Source organism: Chelonia mydas, chromosome 2 (genome assembly GCF_015237465.2).
Source record: "Chelonia mydas isolate rCheMyd1 chromosome 2, rCheMyd1.pri.v2, whole genome shotgun sequence".
Classification (NCBI taxonomy): domain Eukaryota; kingdom Metazoa; phylum Chordata; order Testudines; family Cheloniidae; genus Chelonia; species Chelonia mydas.
The window spans coordinates 78,942,484-78,960,988 of NC_057850.1; the positions used below are offsets into that span (position 1 = coordinate 78,942,484).

General features: G+C 42.7%; 1 protein-coding gene across 9 annotated transcripts in view; it reads left to right on the top strand.

Moving 5' to 3' along the window:
- OSBPL1A (oxysterol binding protein like 1A) overlaps positions 1–18,505 on the top strand; it is a 135,659-nt gene that overhangs the window by 46,025 nt on the left and 71,129 nt on the right. For 6 of the 9 annotated variants that reach the window (XM_037892735.2, XM_037892733.2, XM_037892736.2 and 3 more), the window contains exons 13-15: positions 728–850; positions 8,104–8,185; positions 15,763–15,869. In XM_037892735.2, coding sequence (XP_037748663.1) covers positions 728–850; positions 8,104–8,185; positions 15,763–15,869 — 312 coding nt within the window. The remainder of the gene's footprint in view (positions 1–727; positions 851–8,103; positions 8,186–15,762; positions 15,870–18,505) is intronic. The other 3 variants (XM_043539720.1, XM_043539721.1, XM_043539722.1) reach the window with 1 other exon arrangement.

The following is an 18,505-nucleotide window of genomic DNA, read 5'->3' on the forward strand; positions in this document are numbered from 1 at the left end:
ATGACCTCCAGCAAGTCACTTGGAGTCTAGCAAAACTAGGAAGCTAACCCAGATCAAGAGTCCCTATCATAAGAACGGCCATACTGGGTCAGACCAAAGTTCCATCTAGCCCAGTATCCTGTCTTCTGGGAACAGCCAATGCCAGGTGCCCCAGAGTGAATGAATAGAACAAGCAATCACCAAGTGATATCTCTCCTGCCACCCACTCCCAGCCTCTGGCAAACAAAGGCTAGGGACACCATCCCTGCCCATCTTGGCTAAAAGCCATTGATGAACCTATCCTCCATGAATTTATCTAGTTCTTTTTTGAACCCTGTTATAGTCTTGGCCTTCACAACATCCTTTGGCAGAGTTCCACAGACTGACCATGTTGTGTGAAGAAATACTTCCTTTTGTTTGTTTTTTAAACCTGCTGCCTATTAATTTCATTTGGTGACCCCTAGTTTTTGTGTTATGAGAGGGAATAAATAACACGTGTCTAGCAACTTAATAACCATGCCATTCTCCTTTGTGTATTATACACTTATTTTTGAAAATGGAGTAACTGTCTAAAAACTAGGTATTTTCAAGGAGTCTTTAAGACAAAAAATATATAACTGAGCTGTTGGCTTCCTTCTGAAGCACTAGTTGTCTCTTACATGTGCCAGTGTTCAGCTGCTGCTGAAGTAGAGGTGTGCTCTTTAAAATGAGTGTGCTGAATTCTTGCAGTGGCTGCTTTTACTTTCAGAACTGGCTGGAGGCAATAGAAGACCACTCTGCGTACAGCACTCACTACTGTACCCAAGAACAGCTGAGTGATGAGGAAGATGATGACACAGTATCTGTTGCAGAATTGCAAGAAACGCTGAAAGTATGTATGGGAATGCATGGCTTTTACATCTGGCGAATTATAAATTGGTGCTTGCTAGTCTTTAACTACAGAATACTGGAGATGTATTAGAGCAGCTTTACCATTTCTAGTTTGGGTAATATGTCTCCCTCCATTTACCTGGCTGTTCTCAGTGGCCACAAATACTGTTGACATTTAGAATACAGTTTGTGATGTCTCATTCATGCTCAATACTCTGCATGTAATAGTGAATGTATACTACTACGGCCTGTATTTAGTAATTTAAGAACATGTACACAAAAATGAACTGTTTGTTTTGAGCACTTTTGGCCAGAAGAGGGAGCTTGAAGTACTTGACATGTCCTCTAGTCTAAGACTTAAGTCTTCACTAAGGTATTTCAGACTTATAGGCTATAACCCTCAGCAATATACTGTTCTGATATAATATGCTTAGAAGTAGGTGTTTAATGCATGGGGCCCTCATCTGAACTGACTTGATGCAAGGCACTTCAAAGTAACTTATGAGAGGGTCTTCAGTTTGCTATGAAACTGAGTTCCTGTTGTGGTGCTGGCTCTACCACCAAACTTCTGGCTTCAAAAAACTTGTCTAGTGTATTAAAGGAAAATAGCAGGGTACAGAAAAGTTCAAGGTGACTAGACAGGAAACATTGAAGGCTACACTAATGAAAAGCAAACCTTTATTTGAGGATAACTTGAACAAGTATATCTGTAATTCTAATTTCTATTTCTGCAATCTACTGCAATCTTTTAAATACCGACTGGAGGAGACTGTCTCAATTTGGAAATGGTGGCTCATGCCCTGTTTTTCACTGTGGGCTGTGCTCCTCAACCAAATTACATGTCCTTTTATGTACCACAGTGTTTGCTTTTTGTTTGGTTGCTGTGGGGCATCATAGTCTGTCTGAGGAGCCTGGCCCAGAGAGGAAGATGGGGTGTATGACACCTGAACTATAGCTCCCAACAGCAGAGTGGATTTGATTTAAATCATGATTTAAGTCACTAGTCAGGAAGACTCAATTTAATAGTGAATTTCTACATAAAAGTGCATTCTTAAAACTACATTAACATTGTTATAACCTTAATACATGTTCTTCACAACTCAGATGTAGGTTTCATTTTTAGAAGGTACAACTTTATATTTTTAAAGTGATTTATTTTGAAAATTTTTCAGATTAGTTTTACAGCTATATCAGAAAGTGAATGAGTGTTTGGTTATTTCTTTTACCTAAGATAATTGAAGCAGTTGGTTCACCTCCCAATAACTTCATAAATATCTCCAATTCAACAGGTTAATCATTAATATTTGTAGGATTTTCTTTCCATGCTGTATTAGGAGGAGAACATCACCAGACAGACTTTAAATTGTTTTATTTAACTAAAACACCGCTATGTATTCAACAGCAAACACATAATATTTTAACAAAACAAGCATATGAATTTTTGAATTTAGTTAAACATTCAAGTTTTTTAAAATCTTGTTTGGTTTTTTTTTGTTACTATTTTCAACTAAAATAGTTAAATGAAACTTTTTATTTTGTTTTTTAAAAACCACACAAATTAGATCGATTGTCAGCCAGGTCAATATGAAAAACTTAAAATATTGGCTTCTGCAGCTAACTCAGTCGTCTTCACCTTCATTTTCCTGTTTGTTCATAATCTGGAAAAGAAAAACAAGCTTTCCTGCCTTTTCAGGTCCCAAACGATTTCTCAATTTGGAATGAATTAGTCTAAAGCAAGAAAATATTCTTTCTACACCAGCAGAAGAAACTACTGCTGGTAAAATTGAGATTATCACTTCAACAGTCTCTGAATCCAAGTGCTTAAGTGACTTCCTCCAGTTCACTGGTGTGATTTTCTTTAAAACATCAGCAAATGTATATTTCTTGAATGGTTCTTATTCCCAAACTGGGTCTCTTTTATGGCCTGCTGCCATTATAGGTTTTTACCTTCTAATGAGAGAATGGTATGGTAGATCTCAAATCAATGAAGGCTACACTCAGAGACTTCAAGGCTTCTGGAATATGCTGCTCAAACAGTTTCACTTTTGTTTCTGCTGCCTGTCCCTGTCTCACATTTATCTCCAGACTTCTTCTCCTTGTTCAGATCTATTCTGCCCCCAACAATCTTCTATTCATTGAACTTTTTGAAACTTTGCACTTGTAGAGAAAGGTAAGGAATGGACTCTGTGGGCACAAATTTGCAGAGGGACAATAGGGTTGAGGACAGAAATAACAGCTGTTATTTCTCACCTCTGTTATACCAATAAAATAAAACCCAACAGCATCTTTTAAAAGGGAATGAGACAAAATGCTGTGTGTGTTGTGAATACAAAAAGAGGCACAGTAAACAAGTAATCATAGGTTTCAGAGTAGCAGCCGTGTTAGTCTGTATTCGCAAAAAGAAAAGGAGTACTTATGGCACCTTAGAGACTAACCAATTTATTTGAGTATAAGCTTTCGTGAGCTATAGCTCACTTCATCGGATGCAACTTTGGTTCTCCCATCCTTGAGGCTGTTGGGTGGATTCCAGTCTGCCCTCCAGGGGTCATCCAGTTATCTCCACTTAGCGCATTCTTTGGCCATTCGATATTGAAGTGTTAACTCTTAGGCTGGCACTCCTAACCATTCATTTTCTGTTTACACACAGCATCCATTCACATGCATTCTCAAGTTTATTTCAATATGTATCTCTTCTGACTTTAACAACTCTTGGGATGTAAAGAAACTGCTTAACCCCCTTACCATATAACATACATAACAAGCAAGATAAAAGAACAGGAGTACTCGTAGCACCATAGAGACTAACAAATTTTAGACCGTAAGCTTTCATGGGCTACAGCCCACTTCATTGATTCCATTCTATGCATGCCATGAAGTGGGCTGTAGCCCACGAAAGCTTACGCTCTAATAAATTTGTTAGTCTCTAAGGTGCCACAAGTACTCCTGTTCTTTTTGCAGATACAGATTAACACAGCTGCTACGCTGAAGGAAGATAAAGAATGGGAGAAGGGTGGGGATCTGTGTGCTGTTCCGAGGAACAGTTGTTTTTGCAAAGTCTTATCTCTTCTGAGAACAGACTTTCTGTCCCAGGATGTGCTGAGCAGTTTGGCCTTGCAAACCGCTCACAGAGAAAGGAAAAGCCTTCTAATTAACATTACTTTGGGATCTTTAAACTATATAAAATTAAAAATCGTACAGAAATCCTCTGGTATAGTAACATTTATTTATTTAAAAATTTTTCTGTTATCTCTGGAGACACAAATCCACAGTTTGAGAACATCAAAATTAACTATCTCTGATGGTATCTTCTTGAATGACTGAGTACTGAGTCCCATTGGGTAGATAGAAAGATTAACCTAAATAATCTATACAGAAGCCCCTGGAACCCCATAAAATTGGGTCCCTAATCCATGAACTCTTGGAATGCATTTACAAAACTTTTCTTAAACATTACATGAATATATTGTCTCATACTATAGAATTAGAATTTATAATCCCTATTCCATGATGAGATATCTTTGGGCTATAATGCATCTTAATTAAAACTATCTTTAGATTGCTTTTTTCCTCAAAAAGCATGTTATCAAAAAAATCTGATTTTATTTATTTTTTAAATCCTTGATTTTTATCCACCCTGCCCAAGAGGCACTGTGGATGCATTTCCAAATCTTAGGTTTTCCATTTTTGATGAAAGCCTAAATTTTTAATGTGGGGAAGCAGACCCCCTCCCCACCTCCACCCTCCCCCCCCCCCCCCCCCCCAAAAAAAAAACCCTGTAGTCAAAAACCCAGTTGTCAAAACAGTCTTTTAATGGAAAATTTTTAACTATCCTTAATATTGATACACACCTAATTCTGTAGAAAAACTACACGAAATGCACATGCTTTTTGGTAAAACAGAACCTTATTTGTGTTCTGGTAATGTCCACAAAGGAAGAAAATAGTCCCTCCTCTCAAGACCTTATAAAAGAATAATTTGAAAAGAAGCAACATGCAGAGGATGAAAGGGGGTGGAGAGTACAACTATATACATGCTTATATTTAATTTTATAAAGTTGTATGTAATCATAGTTGAAACTCCTCATTCCTTGAAGACTTTTCAGCAAGGGCTCTGAAGAGTCTTTAAACAAGCCCCAGGGTTTTTTTACTATTTAGTTTTCAGTCTTGGATTTGACATCTCCGAGTGGAAGGAAACCCCCTGAAACTAATCTCCTCACAGCTTGCTCCACTACAAACTTCATTTTTCTAATGAGACAGGGTCACCATTGTTCCTTGTCTACCCACAGCACTTTATTTCAAACCTCCATGCTGTCGTGCTGCCACCAATTAGAATGCTAGAAAGTTTGCTGGAATTCTGTCATTGTCTAAACCGTCTTTGAGCAGGATAGCTAAAATGCCAGAGGCCGCTTTACACTAGCACACACCCTAGCAAAGCTGATCTGGTAGCAGTGCAACAGTGTAGAAGCTTACATAGAAATTATTTTGCAGGCAAGGCCTAATAGATTACAAGTAACGTGATTCAGTTTTTGTAACAAATGTGTAGGTAATGATGTACAAGGCTTCCTTGATGCATTCTGGGAAAATTGGGAATCTGATAACCCCGCAAAGGATGGGCTGTGGAGGATTCCCACATAAAACAGAACCAGCAGCAGTTGGTGCAGTTTCTTGACCCACAGAGCTGGAAAGAAGATGACCAGCCCAAACCAGTTAATGATTGATGTCCTAGTCATGCGCAACAAGAGTGAACAAGTTACATGAAGACAACACTGTGCCACCCTAGGCCTCTGTTAGCGATGACGCACAGTTAGTTGACGAGGTTACTAACCATTTTAACCTGTTTGAACACACCACCTTTAGAGCCACCATGCCAGTAAGTGTATATGTCTCCTAGTTAAAGTAACTTGAGTGAACTGGTAACGAACACCTTTTGCAAATGCTTATGCGGACCCTCTCTGTTCAGGCTACAAACCAATTCTTTACCTTAAGCTGATCCTTCTTTAGTTTGAGCAAAAATGGGTTTTGGCTTTTTTTGGGTGGGTATTTTTCTTTTCTTAAAGAAGAGTAGAAGTGCTGGGTTAGCGTTCTAGAGTAGCCTTTCACTCCTAGACATGTAGGCCCAAACAGTGGTGGTCTTTTAAAGAGTATATTTGACTGCTCTACCCCTTCTCACCCCTGCTCTCCTTTCTCCCCCGACAACCTTTTGTCACAAAGGGTAATACATGTAACTGTTTCCACATGAAATGTTGTCTAGTACAATGTGATGCTTTTTAGTTTTGAAGTGACTTATTAGCCTGAGTGTCATATATTATGTAGTCCTATGACAAGTTCATGCCAAATAACTTGTAGAATGCAACAGCACTGTTCTCTTTACTGGAGAAACTGCATCATATGTCACTTACTTGATTAATGAATAATTCTGCTCCAGTTAAACTAAACTAAACTTCATTAGTACTTACATTTATGCTGTGAAATCTGAGAGTTCTTAGCTGTATCACCTTGACGCACTTGTATTCCCAGAGACTGAAGCATCTCTGGCAGTAGAAAGCTTTGTGTAGACATAAATTTCATGAGTGGTCTTTACATTCCCCCTACAAAGAGAGTTTACAGAGGCTATTTCTTTTTTTAACATGTTAAATCAAATCTGACGTGAAGCCAAGTGTCCTAGTTACTCTGCAAATACAGCAATGCATGTTGTAATCACTATTCAAAAGAAAAGTGTATTTGGGACTTCACTGGAATGGGCATGTTTTGTGCAAGTAGATGCCTCCAAACTACAGTGGAGCCTAAGGACTTGATCCTGAGAGGCAGTGCCTGCCCCTTCCTGCACGTTTGGATATCCAAAAATGAAGTTGACCAGGTTACTAACCAAACAGGTTAAAATGAACATACCACCTTTAGCACCACCATGCCAGTGCTCTGGGTTTAACTCTTCACTTGCCAGCGTTTGTCCACTCTAATCAGCTAAAGCGCTGAAGGAGGTTGCCTGTGATGAGGGTATGTCTTCACTGCATGCTAAGGCACGGCTCGGACTCTGATTTGAGCCCAAACCCCCTTTCGGTCCCCACGCAAATCGGTCTGAGTCAGGTCAGCAAGCACTCAAGACCCATGTTGTAGGGTATGGATCAGAGCCAGAATACCACTACAATTCAGGTCCAAGCCCTGTCCCTTTGCAGTGTGGATACAGGTCAAGGTACAGACCCATGTCAAAGGTCTACGTAGTGCAATATAGTCACATTAGCACAGCTGTGAGAACTTGGTCTAGCAATTGTTGCAGAGTGGATGCTCGGTCACAGGCTTGGAAACAGAGTCCGTGTTCTACAGGCCTGGGCTTAGAGTACAGGGTAGACATGCCCTAAGAGGCAAGACTAAATAGGGAGGAAAATAGCTTATGTAACTATTGGTCTCTGAACAAAACTTGATTGCTTCTAAAAAGTTTATTGAAATTTATATACTGCAATTAAAGTGGTTTTGGATATAGCCATTCAAGTGTGCAGTGACGCCTCTTGAGAGAGAGAAAAATACAGATGAAGCTTTTTTACACACTGAGGACGCTCCAGACTGGGGCGGGGGGGCATGGAGGGTCCAGTGCTTCCCCAGTAGCCACCTGGGCGGGGAGAGGAAGGGGTGGGACCAGAACCTGTCCAACCATGCTGGGACACTGCCTGGTGCAGCCCAGTGGCTGCCTGGGAGAGCGTCTGGCTGTGGGGGTGGCAGGCTGCCCCCTCCCCAGGCTCCGCTTCCAGGGACAGCAGCCAAGCAAGCCAGAGTCCCCCGCTTCTCCTGGCGTGCTCGACGCCCATCCCCAGAAGCTGAGCCTGGGCAGGGAGCAGGCTGCCGCCGCGGCCTCCCCAGCCAGGCTCTCCCCGCCTGGGCCTGGCTGCCAGGGAGAGCAGCTGAATGTGCTGGGGGGAGCCAGTGCCGTGGGAGGACAGAGCCCATTTACCCCCCCTCCCCCCCCCCCGTAAGTAATGTGGGGTGGGGGGGGAGAGCATGGGGGCTCCGGGCTGGGGGCGGGGCAGAGATGCATGGGGAGGTTGTGTCCTCCCATTTAGCTGGTGCCCCCCCAATATGGGGAGGCACCAGTCATCTATTGATTTACCTTAAGAAAAAAATGGTTTTATATCAACTTTTATTTCAAATTGTTAGGTATCTCTAACTTGTATTTAAGAAAACTTTAGTACGTTTAATAGAATGTGAGAAGTTCTCTTCCATTTAGAAGTACATGTTTTAAATAGCTTTTTATCTTTGTTTGCAGAAGGCACAAACATGTCAACAAAGGCTAGATAAAGAGATTTCCAACTTCCTCATAATGATTAAATCGTGCAACACCACTAAAGGTAACACTGTTAGCAATTGTAACTCTTTCTGCAGTTTCTTGACATGCTCTGTGTTGAATAAACCACTTGGTAAAAAATCAGGAAGTCCACCCTTTTGTCAAATAAAACTTCACCAAAATGGAAACATAAGATGCCTGTGAATATAGGACCACTGCTTTTTAATTAGAAATTGAGACTGAATACTTCCGTTTTCAAGTAAGTAATAGGTTGACCATTATAATTGCTAAATAGCTAGTGGTTCTGCTGATGTTTTACATCCATTGAGGCAGTTAGTTTAAGCCTCCGGGAAGTTGTACTATGGTGTAACTTGTCATAAATAGTATTTTCAGGATAACTGAGTGTATAGGTGAGCTCCTCCTGCTTTGGAATCACTTATTTAAATGGCTCTACAACACAAGAGCAGTAGCTTTTATTGTCCCCTTAAAGGTACCAAAAGCCCTCTTGCTACCGTCCTTACTGCCAAGAGATCAGCTGCTGCTTCTAGTTTCTCTCCTCACTCAATTTGTATGATGTATTTGCTCATTGTAGTAAAAAAGCTATGGTGCACTGACCTTGTGGAATGGGGATGAATTAAATGTAATAAAGAAACTAATGGGTCAGTGAGATGGCATATATTCCAGCATCCTTGTATAAAAAGGGGACACAGCAGGTTGGGGAGAGCTCACAAATTTTTTGTAAATCACATACTGTTTCCATTGGACACTTAACTGGAACTCTGCTGTTGTATGCTATTGGCTATTATGTACAGGCGTCAAATTTAAGAGATCCTGACTTGCTCTTGTTTCGGGCTAGTGCCTTGTACATATATACATAATATGAAATAGAAATCAATGGATTTTTAAGGTTTAAAAGTGGTAATTTGAGAATTCAAATTATATTTATCTGAAAAGTGGGGGCTTTAAAAACAAACATCTTTAATAAACAGATCTGGCCTTCGTGTATATTTGAGTCCTTACTACTTCTACTAGTGGTTAAAATGTACTAAGCTCAAATTAGAGTGCTAGTTGTTAATCATAGAATTGTAGGACTGGAAGGGACTTCAAGAGGTCCTCGAGTTGAGGGGGTTCTTAACCTTTCCTTGCTAAGGCCCCCCTAAATATGCTATTAAAAACGCCAGGGCCCGGAGGGGGCAGGAGGGGAGGGAACTTGGGGCTCCAGGCTGGGGGCACCCTTGGGCATAGGCATAGTTTTTACTTCTATTTGGGGGGAGGCAAGAGCTGGTGGGGCTTGAGCCAGCTTCACACAGCAGCAGGGTCCAGGGAGGGAGCACCACCTTCACCCCCTTGACTCACTCAGGAGGCCACCCAGCCTGTCTGGGCTCTGGTGGGATGCAACCAAAAAAATATAACTTGAAGGGGGGGACTCGGTTCAAAAAGTTTGAAAATCACTCAGGATGCAGGAAAGGGGTATCTAGGGGCTCTGTGTGGGCAAGGGGCATAGGCGCCAACTCTGTGGGTGCTCCGGGGCTGGAGCACCCACAGGAAAAAAAATACTGGGTACTCGGCACCCACTGGCATTACCAGCTGTTGGCAGCCAGGGATCAACTGTTTTGCAGGTGCCTTGGCTGATCTGTTTCCTAGGGGCAGCCTGTGTGCAGCTGTGATCAGCTGTTTCCCACCTCCCTGCTCCCACAGGGGCCGAGTGAGTCTCACAAAAAAAAAAAAGCCTTAAGGTTAGGCATGGGCGGGAGTGCTGGGCTATCAGCAGCAGTGCAGCCAGCCCCTGCTCACCTAGGGCCGCCCTACACCTCTTGGGCTGATGTCCACGTGTATGGTTGCTCTCTGCCAGCCAGGCTTCACTCCGGCCACAGCAGGCATCAGGTGACCCAAGGGAGCCCAGCTAGGCTAGGGCTGGGTGCAGTGGTGGATTAGGGGGAGGAGGAGCCCCGGATCCCAGCAGGAGCTGTGCTGGGTGGGGGAAGAGAAGCCCGAGACCCCACTCTGTGCAGAACTGGCCTGAGCTCTTCTCTCTCCCATCCCCCCTGCTCAGAGCTGGCTCTCACTCTCCAGCTGTGGAGAAATTCAGCCCAAATCTACCCACCTTGGTGTCTACATTTCCCCTATCTTCACACAACCATGAATGGATTTAGCCTAGGAGGCAGTGTCAGCATTAGCTGCATTTGGCAGGTGGGATCTAGGGCACGCAGAGGTGAAGTGACTTTCCCAAGGCTAAGCAGGGAGTCTGTGGCAAAGCAGAGGATCAAACCAGAACACCTGAGCCCAAGGCCTGTGCCTTAACTACTAGGCAACCTTCCCACCCAAGGAGGGGGAACCTCCTCTGCCATGTTGAGTGGGTGGGTGGGAGCAGGCGCTAGACAGAGCCACCAGGACGTGGGGAGCAGAGAGAGATGGGAAAAGGGACATGTGTGGGAAGCAAGAAGGGGAACATCAGGAAGTGGAGCAAGGACTTAGAGAAGAACCAAGAGAAAGGGAAACGGAAAGGGAGAGGAAAAAGGGACAGGGAGAGGGGAAAGACTCTCCACGCCTTGTCCCTCCCATCCACCTTCTTTCCACAACCATCAGTGGCCCTCAGCTCCCAAACAGGCCCTAAGCAGGTGTGAACATAATGTCTTTAAACTGGGATGTTAGTGAAGACAGCTTGTAGTTGAGTGTAATGATTTTAATATACTGTAATTCATGATGATGTAATGATATATTTCATTACTATTTTAATTACATTAAGATGCCAATGATAGACACACATTCAATAACAGAATATGAAAAGTGTGTAAATATGCTGAAAATCTCCAGTTTCGGGGGGAGGCTGAGGCCTTCCCCCCCCCCCCCCGAACACAAACACCTCACCTTCAAGGCAGGAGAGGGCAGAAGGGAGTGAGCAGTGGGCAGGAGATGCTCAGGGGAGGGAGTAGAGCAGGGGCAGGAAGAGGAGGAGTGGGGCAGAGTGAGGGTGGGGCTTTAGGGAAGGGGGCGGAGCTAGGATGGGGCACCCACCTGCAAAACCAAAAGTCAGCACATATGGGCAGGGGGTAACTAGGGCTTGTGTATGGCGGGGGGGGGGAGGCTCCCAGTTTCTGGCTTGTGGGGTGGAGGTTTGCTGGCTTCAGCCCCACACTGCTCCTGGCTTCGGGGCAGGGGGCCCTCCAGCTTTAGCTCCGCGCTGCTCCCGGCTTGGGGGGGGGGTTCACAGACCTCCAATTGAGAACCACTGATCTAGTCCAGTCCCCTGCACTCATGGCAGGACTAAATGTTATCTAGACCATCCCTGACAGGTGTTTGTCCAACCTGCTCTTAAAAATCTCCAATGATGGAGATTCCACAACCTCCATGGGCAATTTTATTCCAGTGCTAAACCACCCTGATGGTTAGAAAAAACTTCCTAATTTCCAACCTAAACTGCCCTTCCCCAGGGACTGCCCCTTGCTGCAATTTAAGCCAAAACAAACTCGGGTTTTTTTTCAATCTTCCCTCAGAGGTCATGTTTTCAAGATCTTTAATCATTTTTGTTGCTCTTCTCTGCACTTTCTCCAATTTGTCCACATCTTTTCTGAAATGTTGTGCCCAAAACTGGACACAATACCCCAGTTGAGGCCTAATCAGCACAGAGTAGAGTGGAAGAATTACTTTTCTTGTCTTGCTTACAAAATTCCTGCTAATGCAAAAAAGCAAACATCGTTCTGGAATGTAACAGTGTTACACTGTTGACTCATATTTAGCTTATAATCCACTATGACCCCCCAGATCCCTTTCCGCAGTACTCTTTCCTAGGCAGTCATTTCCGATTTTGTATGTGTGCGACTGATTGATTGTTCTTTCCTAAGTGGAGTACTTTGCATTTGTCCTTATTGAATTTCATCCTGTTTTCTTCAGACCATTTCTCCGGTTTGACCAGATCGTTTTGATTTTAATGCTATCTTCCAAAGTACTTGCAACCCCTCCCAGCTTTGGTATTGTCCATAATCTTTAAGTGATTCATTGTGAACACCTGATAGCATAGGCGCCGACTTCCCCTCTGCCTGATGGGTGCTCAACTCCTGCCCCGCCTCTGCACCGCCCTCGCCCCACCCCCTTCCCAAGTGCCTGTCCCTGTTCCACCTCTTCTCTGCCTCCTCCCCAAGCGTGCCACGTCCCCGCTCCTCCCCCTCCCTCCCAAAAGTCCTAAGTGCTGCCAAACAGCTGTTAAGTGGCCGGGGTGGGGCGGGGGCAGGAAGTGCTGGGAGGGATGGGAAGTACCAGGGATGTGGCATGCTCGGGGGGGGGGGGGGCGAGAAGGTAAGGAGAGTAGGGGGAGCTTGACCACTGGTGGGTGTGGAGCACCGGCTAATTTTTCCCTATGGGTGCTCCAGCCCTGGAGCACCCACGGAGTCAGTGCCTATGACTGATAGTTGCTCTCTGGGAATGGTTTTGCAGCCAGTTATGCACCTACCTTATAGTTGCTTCATCTAGGTTATTTTGTTTGTTTTGTTATGGCCATGCGAGACAGTATCAAAAGCCTTACTTACTAAAGTCAAGATATACCACATTTTGCTACTTCCCCTCTATCCGCAAGGCTTGTTAATGCCTGTGCAAACCCATTGTCTTTAACGGGATAGCATGTGGCCAGCCAAGCCTTTGCCGGTAGTGGTCTACCAAACAAGAAACCCACCTTGATGCAGTCCAAGTTGTCTGCAGGGCTAACTTTTACATAAAACACATCTTTGTCAAATGAGCATGCTGTCTATATTGAAGCAATTGTAGAATTCTGTTTGCTTGCCAATACCACTTTTAGCTGGTTCTAGGAGTAGACATGCACAGTGATTCCAAGTCTTTGGAAACAGAATTATATTAAGGCTAGTGTTTATCTTTAAAATATGTATTTCATTAGAACTGGCTTTGCAACTACTAAACTCTGTTAAAAATAAACCATTAAGGTTAGTCAAACAGTCAGTGGTATTTAACTTGGGTGGGGTTTAATGCAGTGGAAATCAAATAGAGGACAACTAACAATGTCCAAACTAGCCAGATGAAGTAAAAAAGTTAGTTTTTTGAAAAATACTGTCTATCACTGGCTTTCCATCTGAATGTGTTAGGTTTCTGACCACTATGCAAGGTGATAAAGTCAAATATTCAAAACAAATTAAAGGGCAAATAAAGTACAGTTCTTCTCCTTCATGCTGATGGGGCCAAAACTACAGCATTGTATGGTCCTTTTTACCTTGTTAGCATGAAATAGATGTGCTATGGCTCCATTACAGAAATGGTCTGTTCACTTCCCTTTCACCCCTTTTTGAAGCTGTTTTACAACATGCATGTGGTTTGGGTTTTTTTGTTGCATCAGGAAGTCCTTGGAATTTTTTAGTATAAGACGACCAACATTTTGATGAAGAGCAACAACCTGAAATTTAATGTAGATAAAGCAGAAGTCTTCCTGGTTGGAAGAGAGCTAGTACCTCTGATCCTAAGGTGCTTTAACTTGCCATCAGTCAAGGCAGTATGCCCTCAGATTGTCAAATACAAATCCAGACTTGTATGGATTTATTGCTAAGCCTGATAACCAATTGCAGTAATAGAAAATGCATCTTTCCATTTCCAATGTTACAGGAAACTGTGCCTGTTCCCCTCAGGAGGTGACCCCACCACAAGTACTTGTCAACTATCACTGTCTGTCTGTAACTCCATTTATCTAGGACTGAAATGGAGAGACAGCACATATTCAGTCTAGGACACAATCTCAGTGGCTCACAACAGAAAGCATTGCACCAGTACATTGTGGCTTGCACCTGTTCTCAGATCGCATACCGTTGCCTTGAATTGGTGTTGTCTTGAACTGAAGGACTTCAGTGACTTGTGGTCGGACTGTGTCAGACAAGCATGCTCCCGTGGGGCAGTATAGCTAGCCTTTCCCAAGGCGAAACTCTTGTGAACCAAAGATGGGACTTTTGCAAGATGGCCCTCTATTGTGGAACTAACTACTGGAAAAGCCTAAAATGAGCCTAAGATTGGCCATAGTTGGACCATGTTCTAAATTTTTTTTTTTTTTTTTGCCAAACACACAACAATATTGGAGGAAGAGCTTGGGTGAAGTAAGAAGAAAGCAACTGAATGTAGGAGAGGCGAAAAGTAGAATGTTGCCTGTATCTTTCATTTTGGAAGGTGCCTATCCAACTTGATAGTCACAGTTAGAACTGTTAAGTGTGCTCTGAGTTTTAATTAGAGGCTCCAGAGATGGAAGTCCTTGTATTACACAATATATATAGGTCTAATCAAGCCAAAAAGTTTCTTGCAACGTGTCAAAGTACAAACACTCATGTAATATCTAGGGTAGTTTCTAGCATGCTGGGTAAAATTGCTCTTGTGTGGCTTGTAAAAGACACTGGAGGATGTCGTATAACTGTGGCAGCACTGAATTGTCAGACTCTTGTATTTGCACCAGAACGGTACTTACTTTTTTAGTGAGACTGATTGTGGCGGTACTTGTGTCTTCTGTGTAGTCACTATCAAGACCATCTGACCTCTTCGAAATGCTGCGAACTCAGACACCTAGTTCAAACTTACCTCTACTTTCTTGTCTGCTTTCGTAGCAGTAGTGCAATGAATATAATGCTTCTAAATGGCTTGTGTAACAGATGCGGAAGCCAGGCTTGCCACAAACCACTATATAGCCTTGAGCATGCTCTCCTTTCAACTAGTATATAAAGGGTATATCACTTTTTGCTACCAGATGCATGTATGGGTGTTTTAATTTGCTATTGCCCAAATGTACAACATAGTTGCTGCTGGTGGTGGTTTTTAAATGAACCCTATTATTTTTAAGATGAAATAAACCTTTTTCTTCTAATTTGGAATTAGTAATTCCATTTTTAATATGCATGAATAAGGGGATTTACAGCAAGGACAAAGGGAAACTTGAGTCTTGAGTTTTATCCTGCATAACAGGCTGACAGTTATAGTTACAAAAGGACCTGAGCGCTAATGATTCCACCCTCTGTTACATATCCATTTGGGATGGTTATATTCAGGGTGTGAAGAGGGGATATTTTTGTGCTGTTTGTACCATTTACCCCATCAGGTATTGTCTTGGCCTTCATTTGAAGATTTTCTTCTTCTCCTTGATATTTACTACCAGTCTCTCTTCTGATTCCTGTTTTTGGTAACTTGGTTGTCCAACTTGAGTGTGGCCTCTTGGGTTTTCTTCAGCTTCCTGGTCTGACATGATGGCAGTAACTGCACACCATCCTTGGACTACAGATCATGCAATACTTTTACAGGAGAGGTCTTTACACCTTACTCCTTGAGAAGGGGTAAAAAGGAAGGACGCAGGTTAGGGCTGGGTAATCTTATGAAGCCCAGAGTTCTCCCATCTCGTGTTCCTAGCCAAGCTGTGCAGTGGAACTGTATCCAACTCATGAATAAATTACCTTTTGCAACCTTTCCCAAGTTCGGGACAAGGGGAAGAAACTTTTACCTAATATTAACTTGTACACTGTATTGTAGACAGAGCATTTTCTACTGTTCTGGCACTGATGTAGCACATAAAATACACAGGATTTTTAGTTGACCGTTTGGGAGTAAACAGTTGTGCAAAATCAGTAATTAAGATGTCTCCTAAAACAGCTCACCTTTGTTACTTTTGACTTTCAGGAATGCCTCCTTCATTTCTTCAGAAAATTGAAGTGGTCTCTGAAGTATCAAAAGAAACTTGTGAGGCTCTGAGTAACTGCCTTAAGCTCTTCACAAAGCAGGAAGGGGTATGTATTGCTGTACTTCACATCCTTATTGCATAAACTATTTTAAGAGCATCACTGAAGCCAGAACTAATGAGAGGCAGAGAAAGGGGGACAATTGTACTTGGGCCCCCAAAATGTGTTGGTATAAATAAACTAGCAGGGCAGAGACCCCATCAAACATGATGTGCCAAGGTTCCAAATTTCTCTTCAGGCCTGCAGCTGCCTTGCTTACTTAATGTGCTGAACCAAATACACCTCTAAGTCTTCTGCCTTTACCAGACTGGTTGTCTTGCATTTTGTTAGTCACCAAGTGGAATCTGGTACATCAACGAAATTAGCATTTTCCTCTGCAACTAGGCATCAATACAAAAGAGAATCTTGGGTTTGTTTGCATATTGTACAGATTAATTGATAGTCTTTTCAGCTGTTCTGCCTTCTTCCACATGTATTTGGAAAGGTCTCTCGATTTAGTTGTTTTCATGGACAGTTTTTAAAAAGCTGTGTCCTTTTTATTGTACTTACTGTAACTAATGTGCAGGGCCCTATGCAGATTCTTCCCTCTATCTGGAATTGGTTAAGTCCGAGATATTAACAGCATTTTTATTATTCCAGGGAATTCCTAGTGTGTATTTCTAGTTTCAGTACCACCCCCTATTCATTGGGCTTGTTGTCATAACACCCTGTTTGTTTATACTATTGAGTGTGTGGCAAGATGGCCGATGTTAGTCTGGTGGGTCCTGCGTTTTTCTTGGCAGAGAGCTAAGATGTCACCCTTTGCCCCTGCTCTTGGGTGCCGAGGGCTCTGCTACTAGCCCGGGAAGGTGGTAGAGGAGGGAAGCGGGGGAGGGGTCTGGGTTTGTTCCTTGCTCTGAGTTCAAGCCCCTCTCAACCCCTGCGGGTTTCTTACCCTCATCCCCCTTAGGTGGGGTTACCCTCGGTCCTTAGATGGTGGGGTCAAGGGAGTCTCCCTGTCCTGCTGGGGCAGGGTCTCCCTTACTTCAGGACTTCCAAATCTCTCAACACACCTCCAAGCTCCAGTCCTCTCTCCTTCCTCCTCCCCCTGTCTGCCTGAAGCAGGGGGTTTTATTAGGCTCCTAACAGGGCCTTGATTGACTGTAGGTGCTCCAATTAACCTGCAGCCACCTTCCCTAGTCTACAGGGAACCACGCCTTAATTACTGCTTCTGTCCTGCTGCAGCTGTCTATGAATTAGCCTTGAGCTTATATCTTCCCCTCTAGCACTCTCCCACTGCTCCCTGGCCTTCCTGTATCACAAGTGTAATTCCAGTACTTCAGCGCACACGTACTTCATGTTTGTTTTTTAATGTTCATCTCTGGCGGGTGCTTTATAACCAAGTTACCATACATAGACTTGTTCTCCTGACCTGGTATAACACGCTCTTCAGTTCAGCTTTGTTTTTCATCAGTCATTTGTATCTTAAAATAGGGAAGATTGTGTTGGTGTTGTGAGTCACTTCCAGTTCCTTAGCAATGGGCCACACACTGGATCCATTGTCAAGGCTTGGATAGGAATGAAGTCTTAATGCAAACCTACTACTTCTTTACTCACAAGCCTGCTATGCTTGCATGAGTGAAAATACAACATAATGGAGTGAGTGATGAAAGATCTGTTTATCTTGTAATAGATCTAGTTTAATTTTCCTTTAATACCTACTTGTCAAAACTCCATTTGTGAATGAGGGAGGTGGTTCTGATTTTGTGATTATATTTGGTAGGTATGCCGGCTTTATGTGAAGCTAAATTCATTCCTCTATTTTTATTTTAATGAGCAAAGTAATGTTATAAATACCATATGAAGCTAAGAAAAGGGTACCAGACTTTAAATTGTTCATATTTTTAACCTTTATAGTATGATACAAATAAGGGCATGGTAGCATAATTGTTTCCATGAAAGAGGTGCAAAGTTTTTTTTGTTTGGTTGGTTTTTTTTACAATAATTGTCATTATTGCACTATAAGTACTTCATGTTGGTAATCTATTGTTCCCCCTTTGTGTTTGTTATGATTATCAAACTATTCAAAGAATCTTAAAATGCCCAGGCAATAAAAATTCTAATTCCTTTTCATAGTATTGCTCTAACCATCTCACATCTTAATATAGAAAGCTCGTGAAATATTGAAAAGGAGATATGAGCTTGGTGCCTTACAGAGCACTTTCAGTTGACTGCTCCTGTCTCTGATGAGCTCAACTTAAACTAATATTGCTACTAAAAACCACAACTTAACTTTCTATTGGAAATTCCATTCAAGAAAAGCAACATTATTGCTACGTGAATAGTCTTCCTGTTCCTGCTGATCTCTCAAGTACAAATGCCATATTCTTGGGCTCTGCCCTGGAAAAAGGATTTGGCCCTAGCCACATATTTCTAGCTTCTGCCAGCATGTGTTGAATACTCACACTACTTTCGTGTAAACAATGGAGTTCTTCTCATGTAAGGTTTATATTTGAGTTGGTATCATTCATGGAACACATCTATCTAGGTAAAGACCATAAGCAGAAGAGATTCCAAGAATGATATCATGAAATCAAGACACTTATTTTCAAAAATTCCTCTCCTGACACACACCTCTCTGCTAACAGGACAGTCAAAGCAGAGTTAACTTGGACTGTCAAACTCCTTTCATGAAGGATCATTTT